This window comes from Cynocephalus volans, chromosome 1, assembly GCF_027409185.1.
Source record: "Cynocephalus volans isolate mCynVol1 chromosome 1, mCynVol1.pri, whole genome shotgun sequence".
Taxonomy (NCBI): Eukaryota; Metazoa; Chordata; class Mammalia; order Dermoptera; family Cynocephalidae; genus Cynocephalus; species Cynocephalus volans.
The window spans coordinates 189,179,731-189,194,526 of NC_084460.1; the positions used below are offsets into that span (position 1 = coordinate 189,179,731).

General features: G+C 52.0%; 1 protein-coding gene across 1 annotated transcript in view; it reads left to right on the plus strand.

The window, feature by feature from the left end:
- Window positions 1-4,880, plus strand: part of PDE9A (phosphodiesterase 9A) — a 100,547-nt gene extending 95,667 nt beyond the window's left edge. The window contains exons 15-19 of the mRNA XM_063098510.1: window positions 1,057-1,161; window positions 1,880-2,008; window positions 2,945-3,040; window positions 3,842-3,923; window positions 4,801-4,880. Of these exons, the coding sequence (XP_062954580.1) occupies window positions 1,057-1,161; window positions 1,880-2,008; window positions 2,945-3,040; window positions 3,842-3,923; window positions 4,801-4,811 (423 nt within the window). The 3' untranslated portion in view covers window positions 4,812-4,880. The remainder of the gene's footprint in view (window positions 1-1,056; window positions 1,162-1,879; window positions 2,009-2,944; window positions 3,041-3,841; window positions 3,924-4,800) is intronic.
- Window positions 4,881-14,796: the final 9,916 nt, after the last annotated feature.

A 14,796-nucleotide genomic window follows, 5' to 3' on the forward strand; every position in this document is an offset into this window, starting at 1 on the left:
CCAGGGCCTGCGCCTCAGGTGGACGTTCACGCCCCATCAACCCCAGACCCTGATCTGCGGCCAACACCTCGATCTGCAATGTTGGCAGTTCCAGGTGCCGGTCATTTATGCCTGGCACAAGGCAGGGCCACAGGACGCTGGCCCTCCCAGCCAGTCCTGAGGGCAGGTAGCTGGCTACTCCTGGGAAGACGAGAAACGTGCCCATCTGGGGAATAGCACCAGAGCATGCAGCCAGTGCGGGGCAGTGCTGTGAAGGGCATCGTCTGGGCTGGGGTGACCAGGGAGGCTGGAAAGGGGGACCCGGGCAGGACCTCGAGGGTGCACGCCCAGGCCCCACTGCAGGGCCGGCACTTCAGCCAGTGCACATAGGCAGGATGCACACGGTCCCAGCACGCAGAGACTCAGCTGACACAAGAAGGCGCCAGGTTTGCAAGCAGAGGGCAGAGCCGAGGCCACCTTTGGGATTTGTGTGATTTTTCTAACTCCAGAATTGGAGTTCTACATAGTGGAAAACATGCATGGGTCAGCAGGGCAGAGCTCAGTTTCTCTCCCAGCATTTGCAGGTGTGGGGGTACAAAGGCAGGGCCTCTGTGTGCTGAAGTGAGGGTCCCCGTCATCAACCTGTATCTCTAAACACATTGCTTCATTGCCCAGGGGTCCCAGCACTACCCAACCCAGTGGGTTTCTTTCTATTACTCTTTTGAGACCTATGCTTCCTAACGATGGTTTTCCTATATATTTTTCCTATATCCCCGACTACCAAGAAGTTATTTTTGAACTTTACAATATATAGTTTGTATTACAAAATGTCTGTAAATCCAGAAAAGACTCTGTCGCTTTGTGGGTGCAATGGTGCTCCCCAGTCTCTCTGGATGAGGCTGAGAGATCTAAACACAGACCACAAGGGAACCTACCACAGAGTGAAGTGGCCGTGCTCCTGGAGGGATGGCGCGTGAGCTCCTGCCTTCCTGCCTGTGCTGCCACATCCAGACCCAAACTGCAGCCATGGCTGTGTAATGTCTTCCATTGCTTAAATTCCAAAATCTCCTCTTTCAGCTGAAGATGATTTTGATAAAATGCTGCGATATCTCTAACGAGGTCCGTCCCATGGAAGTTGCAGAGCCCTGGGTGGACTGTTTGTTAGAAGAATATTTTATGCAGGTAAGAGCCTGGCAGAAAATTGGACCTCTAATCATTCTTAGTGGCCCCATTTAACAAGGGTTTGCATTTGAAGGAGCACTCCAGGTGAACTAGCATCACCAGCAGCCCACAGCTCCGCCAGCCTCCAGAAAGCCTCACCACGGGCGTACCCAGAAATGAGATAGGCTGTGATTTGTGAAAGACAGTAACAACCCGGAGAGGCTAATGTTGTAGAACTGCCATCTGTCACCACTAATTGAGCCACTATTAGGGGCAGACTTGTACGAACTGCCTAAAAGTCAAGAAGTAGGAAGTGTAGAGGTGAGAGGGCCTGGGAGGTGGAGACCACACAGGTCAGCTCACAAGAATGGCTGCGGGGAAGATGGGAGACACAGGAAGCCAAGCCAGCCTGAAAGGGAAGATGTCACAAAGGACAACAAGCTGCCAAATACAACAGCTTGATCTACCCCAGGAGCTCGTGGGAGGATTTCTCAGGCTTCGCTGCTGGGTGGCCTATGATATGTGTGACCGACCGATGCCCAGCGAAGGCCCAACTTAGGCCCTAGATAGAGCCATCTCTCCCCTGCTCTCACTGATTGATACACATCTGTGGTGCAGTTTGGGTGGCCGTTGGTTAATTAGTCTGTTTTGCTCTTCCTCTAGAACAGTGATCTTCAATGTCCTCCAGATCCTTGGGCATTTCTACCTTTAATGTTGCTGTCTCCTGCATTCCCTGCAGAGTGACCGTGAGAAGTCAGAAGGCCTTCCTGTGGCCCCGTTCATGGACCGAGACAAAGTGACCAAAGCTACAGCCCAGATTGGGTTCATTAAGTTTGTCCTGATCCCAATGTTTGAAATGGTGACCAAGGTGAGTAACGGTCAGCACATGATGATGATGCCACAGTGAGAAATGCACACACACGTGCACTTGCATACCTGTGCACACACATGCATGTATACATCCACTCACGTACATGCACCTGCACACACATACACACATGCACACACATATACACACATGCTCACATAGGCATGTACATTCACTCACATACACCCACATGCACACATCCACTCATGTGCCTGCACCTGCACACACGTACACACAGGCACATCTGATGGCATACACACACACGTACACACTGCACACCATATACACATGTACATGCACCTACACACACAGGCACACACATCTGTTCGCATGCACACACGTGCACACACTGCACACACATTGTCTGGCTCCCTGCCCACATCACGCTCCCACCCAGCTCCCTGCAGGTCCCAGCACCGTCTGTGCCCACCTGCCTGAGTCCTCCACCTGCATGGACCTTGGACAGAGGCCACAGACCCTCTCAGCTTCGTGCCCTTTCTCGCCACCCCGTGTCCTGTGGCTCCTTATCCCAGGTGGCTTTGTGAGACCCCTTCTCAATCCCCATGCCCAGGACCAGCAGCTGGGAGGCCTCTGCAGCTCCTTTTGCCTGTCTTAAGACCTTCCTAACCTGTTCCCAACCTTGCCTCACAGGGCATGGGGCACACGGAGGGGGTGCAGGGAGGAGGGCGTGTATGAGCAGGAAACAGGGCAAGTGACAGTTGGCCGGTGCAAGTATCTCAGGAGGTGGAATTGACCAAATGGCTTCTGAACCGTGATCACCTTGGAGTTGCCAGGAGGCCTCGAAAGTGCCACTTGGGTGGGAGTAAATTTCTGGTGGGCTCCACTGGGACACCACAGACCCAACACCTATTTTCCGCAAACATTTTCTGCCACCTTAAGGAGGATGAGCTTGAGCGAGTCCATCTGTCTCCCCAGCTCTTCCCCGTGGTTGAGGAGCTCATGCTGCAGCCCCTCTGGGAGTCCAGAGATCGGTACGAGGAGCTGAAACAAATCGACGACGCCACGAAAGAGGTAAGCGTCGTGTTTAGAAAACAGGCTTCCCTGTGCGAGCAGGTCAAGCGGGCTCTCTGCTCCACACTCCTGACTCCAGAAGCTGGGTGAGGCCGAGCAGGGCACCCCTGGGGCAGGAGCACATTTCCATGCCACCAGAAAGCCGGGATCCATAAAATTAGGGAAACTGTACCCTCAGTGAAACCAAAACTGCACATGCCAAGGAGGACGCGTGGTGCTCTGCACTCCGCCGAGGGAGTTCACAGCGTGCTGGTCACAGGACTCAGCCGCTGCCACCGCATGCCCACCCCACAGGCTCCTGAGTGTCCCTGGGGCAAGGCGCCCTGCTGGCCCAGACCCCCAACGCCAGAGCCAAAAGGGCTTCTCCCTCTCCCGGGTCATCCTGTGAGGCTCTGCTCAGAAGGACTTGTGTCTGCAAGTCATAAGCCCTGCTGCCTGGTGGGGGCACTAAGACCCTCCAGGGTACCTTCCTGCCCACAGAAAGGACAGACACACAAAAGCGGTGAAGACCTGGGGACTCTGCGTCCACCGCCTGTCCCTGTGGCTATGGCAGCTGCAGCCATTGTGAGCCGTTGTCCAGGCTCCAGACGACAGCCACACAGGCGAGGCCTTGGGTGATAGGGAAGTTTGCACACAAGCAGAGCTGTCTCTGGAAAGCTTGTGTCAGGTGTTCTGGCACACGGAGGCTGCGGACAGCAGTCTGCCACGATTAGCATCTGCAGGCAACAGAACCCTCCTGAAGAGACAAGCACACGCCTGTCCCTCTGGCCCTCACTCTCGCTTCTCTGCGCTCTGTGCTAGCTGCAGAAGGAGACCGGGAACTTGACGTCAGGGGCCACCGAAAAGCCCAGAGAGAAAAGCAGAGATGTGAAAAAAAGCGGAGGTAATGCTGTTCTGAAGTCTCGGTGCCAACAGGAGCTTAGACTAACACTGGGAGGGAGGGGGAAACCGTGGAAGGAGGGGGTGGGCGAGGGAGAACGTCTGAATTCTGGGATATTTTTAAATAAGTGAAACTTATTCCTTGCATTTAATAATTATGATTGTGCTTTGAAAGGGGAGGAACAAGCTTTAGTTAATAAAAACACCAAGAACTGGCATATGCACCACTTACAAGAGAAAGCGTTTTTTAAAAGTGCAGTTGGAACACTCAGAGCTTCTCAAAAATAAAGCATCTCGCTTTAGGCGTTTTCCTGTGCACTCGATACGAGTCATTCATTTAGTCCACATGGAACGCAGAAGCAGCCCATCTGGCCTCCTCATAATAAGGACACACCGTACACATGTCTAACAGATCATTTGAGAGCATCTTGGTTTATAAAGCAATCAAGGTGCAGGGCCTGAGAACCTGGGTTTGGTTTGTAAGAGGAGTGGTGACAGGCTTCAGCACCCGTCACCCCTTGTGTTGAGTCTGAGCTTTCTGATCACCCGCTGAGTGACACACACAAGCGTCTCAGAGACCTAATCTCTAAACTACAGGTAATAATATCATTATTGTTGTTTTCGCAATTAAGTGAGCCAAGTGCTGGTTCATACGAAGTGCTCGGTACATGTTGGCCTTTCATTTTTAAGTCAGGTCGTATTTTTGAAAGGCTCACAAGAAGGATCGATACCACTTCATTTCGCCTAGATGTGTTCAAAGTATGTCCGATGGCCTCGTTCTTTTACAGTGGTCTGTGTGTGATCTGTGATGTTTGCTGTGTTGCCTGTGCATGTGCAATCCCACGAGAACCAACCAGTGATCATTTGTTTTTTTCAAGCAGACTGTGTCTGAAGAAGACAGGAGTGTGGGCTGCCTTCCAGGCCACGCTGGCTGAGCCTCGCAGACCCTCTGTGCGGGAACCGTCACTCTGGGCGCCTGGCACCACAAGACCACATTTTCTAGGAACCATTTTGTTCACTGATACAAAAAAAAAAAAAAAAGGAATTCATGATGCTGTACAGAATTTTTATTTTTAAACTGTCTTTTAAATAATATATTCTTATACAGAAATGGGTACTGTACTCTTTTTTGGTGGAGTTGTGTTTCCTGGTGCTGCTTCTGAGAAGTTCTCACGTGGACACGAAGGACACCATGCTTTTTTCACAGATATGTCTTAGAAGAACTGACCGGTGCAATGTGATGCATATGTCTGTGTAAATTCAGCATTAAATGTCAGAACGGTGCCAGAGCACAAGGACACATGCATGTCCTGTGTTTATGAGCAGAGCGAGGCATTGGTGCCATGTGTGGGAGACTGGGGGACTGACAGGCTAGTCAGCCTAGACTGTAGGCATGTGTCAGAGCAAATGCATGCACGATTGGGGGGACACACAGGGTGGGGCACTCATGTACCGGGAGATGGGGATTTAACATTTAAATCCTCAGATAATAAAGATGCGTTTACGCAGCATGTTTGAGGGTCTCTATCGCAGGGGAGAGAGATGCCCTTTCCTTCCTGCCTTTGCTTTGGGGACCAGAACTGCAGACATTCTGGGTGGCATAGTGCCCATGCAGGGAAGCCCAGCCCCAGCTTGTTCTTGCTTGAGATATTAACGTGCACCCAGGCTCTCTCTCCCAGATCCCCCGGCAGACGCTCGCTTTGTAAAAAGCAAGGAAAAGGGCTGCCATGTGTCTTCCCAGGGCCGAGGGCTCCATCACTGCTTCCCTCTGGGGACAAAATAACCTCCTGAAGAGCCTCCACTTGGACGCACTGAACTTTCAAGGCCATCTGCACCATCTGAGCTTGGTGGAACATTCCAACTGTGGATTGGTTCTGTCTCCTCGGGGCACTTGTGCCCTCTCGGTGAACTCCAGAATATTACTTCCCATCTTTGAGTAATTCGTTTTGATCTGTAGGATTTTCTGTCTCTTCTTGCATGCAGCCCAGTGAGGATCGGGACCTTGAATTCAGCACCTCTTCTTGTGTTTGCTTTTGTTTTCCATTTTAATCCTGCTAACACCGATACGTAGGCAACTCTGGTTAAAAATACAGCCAATATCCCGAAGCATGCAGGTGTGGATGCAGTCCAGTCTTCACAGCGTCCTACGTGCAAGGTTTGTGCAAGGTTTGCTATCAGCCCTCCTCATCAGCAGGAGTTCTTCCAGCACCTTCTGTCTGCTAAATCACTTTGGGTGCCTACCTCACCAGACTTTGCCCCCATATCAAACTCCACATGACGCTTTATTGAATTTTAGTTGCACACACACACACACATACACACAAGCACCCATGTACACGGGTGTGGATACTTACATGTATCCACACTTCCACACTTTGCACACTTTCTCTGGTTTAGGCTGTGCCATGTCCTGGAACAACACAAGTAGCAAATGACAGAGCAGTCCGTACGGAGAGAGCATCTTGGCAGCATCTGTGATGCGCAGCCAGCCTGGTGCCATTAACGGGGTCCCTTAGAAACTGGTATAGGAGCATCGGGCTCCCCACAAAATGCTTCCCCGAGCCTTCTGTTGCAAAAATGTTCATGCTCTATGGGTAGTTTCTACCCCAGTAGCTGAACCTGTGGGGCTGATGAGGCCTGAGCCCTGCCGTCAGAGGCCCTGCCCACCCTGGTCAGTCCAGAGCCTGGCCCCCTGGAGGGATCCACACAGGTTGGCTAAATCAACTAAACCAACAGCTGCACTGGCAGTGGAGGTATAGGGGTCAGGCAGATGTGCCCACGGCCCCAAAGGAGCACTTGCACGTCAGGGGAGGCATGGGACAGATCCAGAAAGAGGAGCAAGCATGCGAACACAAGAGGCTCTGAGAAGACGCAATCTTGGGTCCCAAAGGCAATCACCAGGCCCCATCCCCAACCAGCACAACCACAGAATGAGACACCCCTCTGAGGCAGCTCAGCACTAGCCCCACCCCGGGTAGTGCATTTCCAAGTGAGCTTGCTATCCAACCATCAGCGTCATATCAGCATGCAGGATGAAGTTGCTTAGAGCCAAGCCGCACATCGAAGATGCGACAGCAGTGCCTGGGCGCTCTCCATGATGAGGCTGGAGCCACTAGTGCTGCCATCCAGCACACAGTGTGCTGAGTGAGGCATCTCACCCAGGAGGACACACGCTTGTGAAGGAGAGTGATGGCCTGTGCTCACCTGGCACCATCCCACCACCCAGCCCATGTTCCTACAAGGGGACAAGGGAACGCTGTGTCCCCTTGTTTTTCTCCCCGAGAAACTTTCCCAGCAGTTCAAGGAATGGTGTGTGAGTCAAAGGCTGAATGTGAGAAATCCCAGCAAATCTGCCTCCTAAATGTTATCCTCAGAATGGGGCACCATCAGCCCCCGTCATCTCTGTCATGGTCTCAGCTCTGACCCCCCAGGTAAGGAAAGAAGTAAGAAGGAATTTCTGCCACCAGCGTCCTGGATGTTGTCTCTGTGGCCAAATGCCCCACCTGCCCCATCATCTGTCACCCTTCCTGTCTAAGGTTTCGACCCCTGCCACCACATCCAGCATTTGCAATATCTGAAGCAAAGTGACAGTCTCGCTGGCTGGCATCTTTAACCAAACCACGTGGGAAGCGTGGGAAGCGGAACTGAGCCAATGTGAGAAAGAGTGGGGCTGACACTGAATGTTCAAAACACTTGATCCCAGATAAATGTCCGTTGGTGGGACCGTTGGCTTCCAGGTTGCCTCTGGTACAGGACAGCAGCTGCTCTGTACAGCCAGGCAGATTTTTAAATTTTTATTTTTTTATTTTTTGTAAAAGATGACTGGTAAGGGGATCTTAACCCTTGAGTTGGTATTGTCAGCACCATGCTCTACCAAGTGAGCCATGGGCTGGCCCCAATTATTATTTTTTTTCCCTGTAGTTGCAAATTTCCTACAGTGACTGGTTTTCCTTTTATGAGCAACATAAGTAAGCGTTTTATTTTAAAGACGGGGTGTGGAAATGGCAGTACTTAAGCCTCAGGACAAGGCCATGTGAAGACAGAAGCAGAGATGTGTGTCTGTGAGCCATTGAAGCCAAGGTGTCTTAGTCTGTTCGGGCTGCTATAACAAATTACCTTAAACTGAGAGGCTTATAAACAACAGGACTTTATTTCTCACTATTCTGGAGGCTGGAAGTCCAAAATCAAGGTGCCAGCAGATTCAGTTCCTGGCTCATAGACGGCGTCTTCTCACTGCGTCCTCACATGGTAGAAGGGGCGAGGCAGCTCTCTGGGTCCCTTTTATAAGGGCACTAATCCCATTCATGGGGGCTCCACCCCCATGACCTAATCACCTCCCAAAGGCCCCACCCCCTGATACTATCACCTTGGGGTTAGGATTCAACATGTGAATTGGGGGGACATGAACATTCAGACCACAGCAGCCTGCAGAAGCTGGCTGAGGCAGGAAGGATTCTCTCCTAGAACCTTTGGAGGGAGCCTGGCCTGCCAACAACTTGATTTTGGACTTCTGGCCTCCAGAACTCTGGGAGGGTAAATTTCTGTTGTAAGCCACCCAGTTTGTGGTAACTTATTACAGTGGCCCTAGGAAACTCATGCACATATGTACTGAGTGAATAAGTAATCATTATCATATTCCTAACAAATTGCTTGCCCCACCCAGCACTTTCTACAGCCAGTTGCTTTTCCAGAAGCTCCACATGCTATGAAGCCTTCAGGTGCATTTATAGTTATTGATAACCCTTGGTGTCCCATTTTACAAGTAGGGACACAGAGGCACGAAGAGAGGTGTGTAGCACACCAGGCCCCGGAGCTGCTGAGTCTCAGAGCAGAAGGAGCAGGTGGGGTGACAAGGAGCTCCCCGACTCACTCCAGATGTCTCTCCTGGGAGCCAGGGAGGCCAGAGAAGAAGCGGAGCCCAGTGCTTGGACAAGGAGATGTGAAGGGAAGGACAGGATATGTCAGGTCTGAGGCAATGGTGAGGGCCCTGGGGGACCAGGGCAGAGGAGAAGGCTGGCCCGTCACACACCCTGGGGGCATCCTTCACAGAACACTCATGCTGCATGCAAGCCAGAGGCCACGGGGACCTCCCCATGGTATGTAGTCCAGGCGTCCCCACACACAGGTGGCAGGTGAACACGTGTGTGATGGTTAATTTTATGCGTCCACTTGGCTGGTCCACAGTACCCAGACATGATTCTGGATGTTTCTAAGAGGGCATTCTGTGAAGACGAGATGAACATTTAAGTCGGTGGACTCAGATGAAATGGATGCTCCCATAGTGTGGGTGGGCCTCATGTAATCTGCTAAAGGCCTGCACAGGACAAAGGCTGACCTCCCCCACACAGGAGAGAAAGCTGCCAGTGGACGACCTGTGGCTCAAATGCTGGACTGGCCAGCTCCAGCATAGTGTGAGCCAATTCTTTAAAATACATCTCTCTGTCTCTCTCTCTACACACACACACTCTCTCTCTCTCTCTCTCTCTCTCTCTCGTCTCTTTCTCTGGAGATCCCTGACTGGCCAGCTCCAGCATCGTGTGAGCCAATTCTTCAAAATACATCTCTCTCTCTCTCTCTCCCCGTCCCCCCCCCCCCGCCCACACACACACACTTGTCTCTTTCTCTAGAGATCGCTGACTAGCAGGGCTGGGGTCCCAGAGGGCGGGGACAGAGCGAGAAGGGACAGGAACCATAGACTCAGGACAAGGATGGATTCACTCAGAGGACGTTTCTAAAGTCCTCCTTGTGCTGAGAAAAGGCAACACGGAGGTGCCATCTGAGACGTTCAGGCAGAACAGGAGAGTAGGGGGAGAAGGGCTGGCCTGTAGGCTCAGGGCCAGGAGCTGCCAAGAGAGGACCTGGGTGGATCGTCCCAGTGCATGTGGGCAAGGGACCACATAGGGGACTCCTTACCTGAGGAGCTTAAGAGAAAGGGGGAGCCCAGAAGTGGGCCGGGGGCAAACAGGGACAGAGAGGGTCTGTTGGGTCTCAGCCTGAATGCACCTTCCTCCAGGAAGCCTCCCCTGACTTCCTGGGCAGGACTTGGTGCCCTCCCAGGCCCCCAGTTCCCGGTGCAAGGCCTTTGCAGGGCTGACAGGCCTGCTGGTCACAGTAACCCCAGGCCCGGTGTGGGGCCAAGGGCCAAATGACCCAAGAGAGGTCACAGGAGCCCAGGGGTGCACCCCAGCCCCTCAGAGCCAACTCACCAGTCAGAGGCACTGTCTGGGCCAATGCCTCTCCCTTCTCCCTGTCCCAGAAATCCACCTTCCCTCTCCAGCTGCAGGGGGAGCGGGGCATGGGGTGGGCTCCTCCATTCACACAGACTTGAACTAGGGAGAATAGCAGGAGAGGGCGGGAGGAGGAGACACTCAGACAGCTCCTCTCTGGAGGATGTTCGAGGTCACAGCCTGGGGTGGCAGAGTCCTTCACTGCATTGGAAGAACAGCTGAGAACCACTGCAGATTCCTGTGCTTCCTTAGAAAGTAGGAACTGAAGGGTCAGAAATGTCATCTCCCTTCCTTCCTTCCTCCTTCCTCTCCTTTTCCTTTTTATAATCTCTCAATCTCTTGTTTATTCCCCACTGTTAAGGACTGGAGGTTTTTGTGCCCCCATATGTTGGAGCCCTAACCCCGATGTGATGGTATTTGTTTGGAGATGGGCCTTTGGGAGGTGATTAGGGTTACATGAGGTCATGGGGGTGGGGCCCTCACGTGAGATTAGCGCCCTCCTTCTCCAAGCACTTACACCAAGGAAAGGCCGTGTGAGGACACAGTGAGAGAGTGGCCATCTGCCAGCCAGGAAGCAGGTCCTCCGTGGGAGCCAAACTGGCCAGTACCTTAATCTTGGACTTCCCAGCCTCCAGAGCCATGAAAAATAAATTTCTGTTGTTTAAGCCACCCAGCCTATGGATATTTTGGTATTTACAGCAGCCTGAGCAGACTAAGACACCCACCTACTTCCAAAAATGATTTGAGGCAGCTTTCAAAAAAAAAAAAAAAGATGTAATGCACACTTTAAAACAGGTGTAGCAGGTAAAGACAGCCCACATCCCTGCACCCCTTCCGTGCCCAGGCGTTGGTGCTGTAGTGCTTTATATCTATCAACCCATGGCATCCTCACAGCCCAGGAGGCAGATATGCTTGCTCTCTCCATTTTACAGGTGAGGGAACTGAGGCACGAATAGCCCCCAGGGAACAGAGCTTATGAGGAGTACAGCAGGGATCTGATCCCTTGCCTTGGGGCTCCGGAGCCTGTGCCCTAAACCATGACACTAGATTGGAAAAACAAAGCCAGCTGATGTAGAGGGCAGGACAAAGTGGGAGAGAGTCAATTACAACCAGAAACCTGGCTGGAGGAAACCACTGCAAAGGAGGTTAAAACTCCGCTGCAAGTCTCCCGGCAGCCAAGGTGGAAAAAAAAAAAGGATGAATTACCCAATTTTAGTATTCTAATACAGAGAAGCAAACCAATTATTAAGGAGGAATTGACTTTCTCCTAGCACAGAATTCAAGAAGAATTTAATTGTGTGTTTCTTTTTATAAGGAAAGTTTTGAAATACAGCAGAAGTGGCACACCAGACACCTTGGACGCCCCCGGCTTCCTGTTTTGAGTTTGGTTCTGGCCCCTCATGCTTGTCTCCGGCATGGGGTGGTCTCAGACTTTGGGAGGTCAGGTGCTGCTCCATGAGGTCCCCTGTGCCATCCCAGATGTCCCCTCCTGTCCAGAGGCCAAGACACTGGGACCAACACCCTTGTCAGCACATCCCCTCTCCAGACACTCGGACTCCTCAGCCCCCTTTCCTGCAAGCTCCATGTATGGAACAAGTGTTTAAAGTCATAAACCCTTTGCTCTGTATGTTTAAAGTGGTGATTTAAATAACACCTGAGTCTGTCTCAGCCATAATGTGACTGACTTTATTAAACACCCACCACAACTGAGCTTGGACAGCCCCACCCTCACCAGCCTGTTTACACCACAACCCAACTATAGACTCCCCATCTCCTACATACTCTACAAATTATTATTTATTGTGTGATTGTCTGTTTTCTATCTTCCCCTGCCAAATGTAAGCTCCATAAGGGCAGAGACTTTTGTCTGTTTTGTTCATTGATGTATCCAAATACTTGTTGGATGGATGGATTGATGGATGGATGGATGAATGAATCGATGAATGGGTGGATGGATGGACTGATGAGAGGGTGAGTGGGTGGATGGATGGATGGGCAGATGAACAGATGGATAGATGGATGATGTAAGTGGATGGGTGAATGCATGGATAGATGGATGGATATGGAAGTATGGATGGATGGACGGGTGGATGAATGGATGGATGGATGAAGGGATGGATTGATGAGTGGGTGGATGGACGGATGGATGGACAGATGAATGGATATGAGTGGGTGGGTGGATGAATGGGCAATGAACAGATGGATGGATGGGTGGATGATATGAGTGGATGGGTGGATGGACAGATGGATGGATGGATGGATGGATGGATGGATGGATGAAGGGATGGATAGATGGATGGATGGACAGATGAAGCACCTACTATATTCCAGGGAGGAAATTATGATTAATGAAGTCCATTTCATTGCAGGGCTCATTAACCAACACAGAGGAAAGACAGACATCAATGAAGTGGACATCACAAGCTCACCAGATAATTTGAGGGGATCTGGAGACTTGGCATGATTGTGAAGAGGAGTCAAGGGGAGGGGCTGCCTTGGAGAGAGGTGTAAAGGGGACGATCCCAACATGGGACTGGTGGGTGTGTGATCAGCAAAGCACCACAAACTGGGCAGCTTCCACGACAGAAATGGTCTCACAGTCTGGAGGCCAGGAGTCCAAGATCAAGGTGTCAGCAGGGCTGGTGCCCTCTGGAGGCTCTGAGGGAGAATCTGTTCCCTGCCTCCCTCCTGGCTTCTGGTGGCTCTGGCAATCCTTGGCTTGTGGCTGCATCATTCCAATCTCTGCCTCAGTCTTTACATGGCTTCTTGCCTGCGCATCTGTGTGTCTCTCTGTGTCTTCTCCTCTTCCTATAAGAACACCAGTCACTGGATTTAAGACCCACTCTAAATCCAGAATGATCTCTTCCTGGTATCCTTATCTCGATTATATCTGCAAAGATGCTGTTTCTAGGTAAGGTCACGTTCACAGTTACTGGGGATTAAGATGTGGAGATATCTTTTGGGGGCCATCATTCAACCCACAACAGTGGCAATCCACAGAACTCTCCCTCAAACCTCTGGTGAGATGTGCATTCTTGACCAGGCTTTGGGAGCTGGACTTGCATCTGGGGGTGATGCACAGTGCACTGGGGGGTTGGTGGGGGAGGGGCAGGGTGGGCGGGGCAGCCCTACAGGTAGGAGAACACCACCATGCCGTGGCCCTCCTTCCTGCCAGCAAGCCATCCCAGCACTGCCACCTGCTGGCCGTGTTACTTCAGGCACAGATGACTTGAGTCCTCCACGCATCCCCTTCCTCAAAGAGTCCTCCACGCATCCCCTTCCTCAAATGCAATGTGGAGATAACAGAACCCACCTCCACGTTGGGGTGAGGCTTAAATGAGCCGATGTGTGACTGGTGCCAGGCACAGAGGAGGCCACAGCTCCTTAAGCTCTCCCATGACACGTCTAGGGTGGGAGCTGACTCTGCCCCTCGCCCAGCTCGGGTGGCCTCAGGCCCTGGGGGAGGTAAAGAGCTTCTCAGCCTCTGCAGAATTGGAAAGAATTCTCCCAGTTCCCCATCCCCCACAGCAAAGAGGAGGGTCCCAATGGTGCCCCTGAGGACAGGTGCCCTCCTGGGGGGCATTGTAGGTAAGGTGTGTCCACAAGTCAGAGGACGGCCTCAGGGAGACTTCCCAGTCCAGGGTCTCCTCTCATCCTGTCTCCCGAGAGCCCCTCTTTCTGGCTGCACCCGCCCTCCCCACCATTCCCCCAGCTCCTGGGAAGTTAGAACAAAAAGCAGCTGCGGAGGAGAACGGGCTGCATTTGCAAAACTCACCAGCGAGGAGGAAGAAGCTGTGGTTATTGTCCCTCTCCTTGGTCCTGGGCACTGTCAACACAGATGGCAGACGCTGCCTAACACTAGCCATGCTCCATCCCAGAGCTCTCCATCTCTCCTGCTTAAGCTCTGTCCCCATAAACACTAACCCCAGCCCCTGGCACCCCCACTCTACTTCCTGTCCGTGACTCTGACCACTCTGGGTGTCTCATGTGAGTGCATCACACAGTGTTTGTCCTGTCGTGACGCTTATTTCACTCACACAATGTCCTCGAGGGTCCATTGCATCAGATCACATATCAGGATTTCCCACGTCTGGAGGCTGAATGGAGCTCCATGGCAGGGATGTGCCACATTTTCTTTATCCATTTATCCTCGACTTTCCTTTAACTCTAAATTTCATCAAAGGAGCCTGTGGCAGGTCCTTCTGGTTGTGCCCCAAATCTGTCTCCCTCTTCCTGACAGTAGTGGGACTTTAGCTGAGCCCGTGAGCACTAGGATTAAGATGAACTTTCCTGCCTCTGCAGCTAGCTGTGGCCATGCATCCAAGTCCAGGTAGACAGCAGGAGCCTGAAATACCCAGCAGCATTCACGAATCCTCGAGAGACAACAGGATGAGTTTCTTGGCCCTTTCATCTTTGCCCCTTCCTTCTTCCTAATGCCTGGAAGACAGATGAGATGGCTGGAGCTGCAGTAGCCATGTTGGGCCATGAAGTGGTCACACAAGGCACACAGACTGATGGAAGGGGCCAGGGTCCCCAAGGCTTGAGGGGCACCCCAAGGCAATCTTCAGACTACTGACCTCAGACTTCCAAACATGACCCAGATATGCCACTGTTATGTGGGTGTCTGTTATTTGCAGCCATACCTTGTTT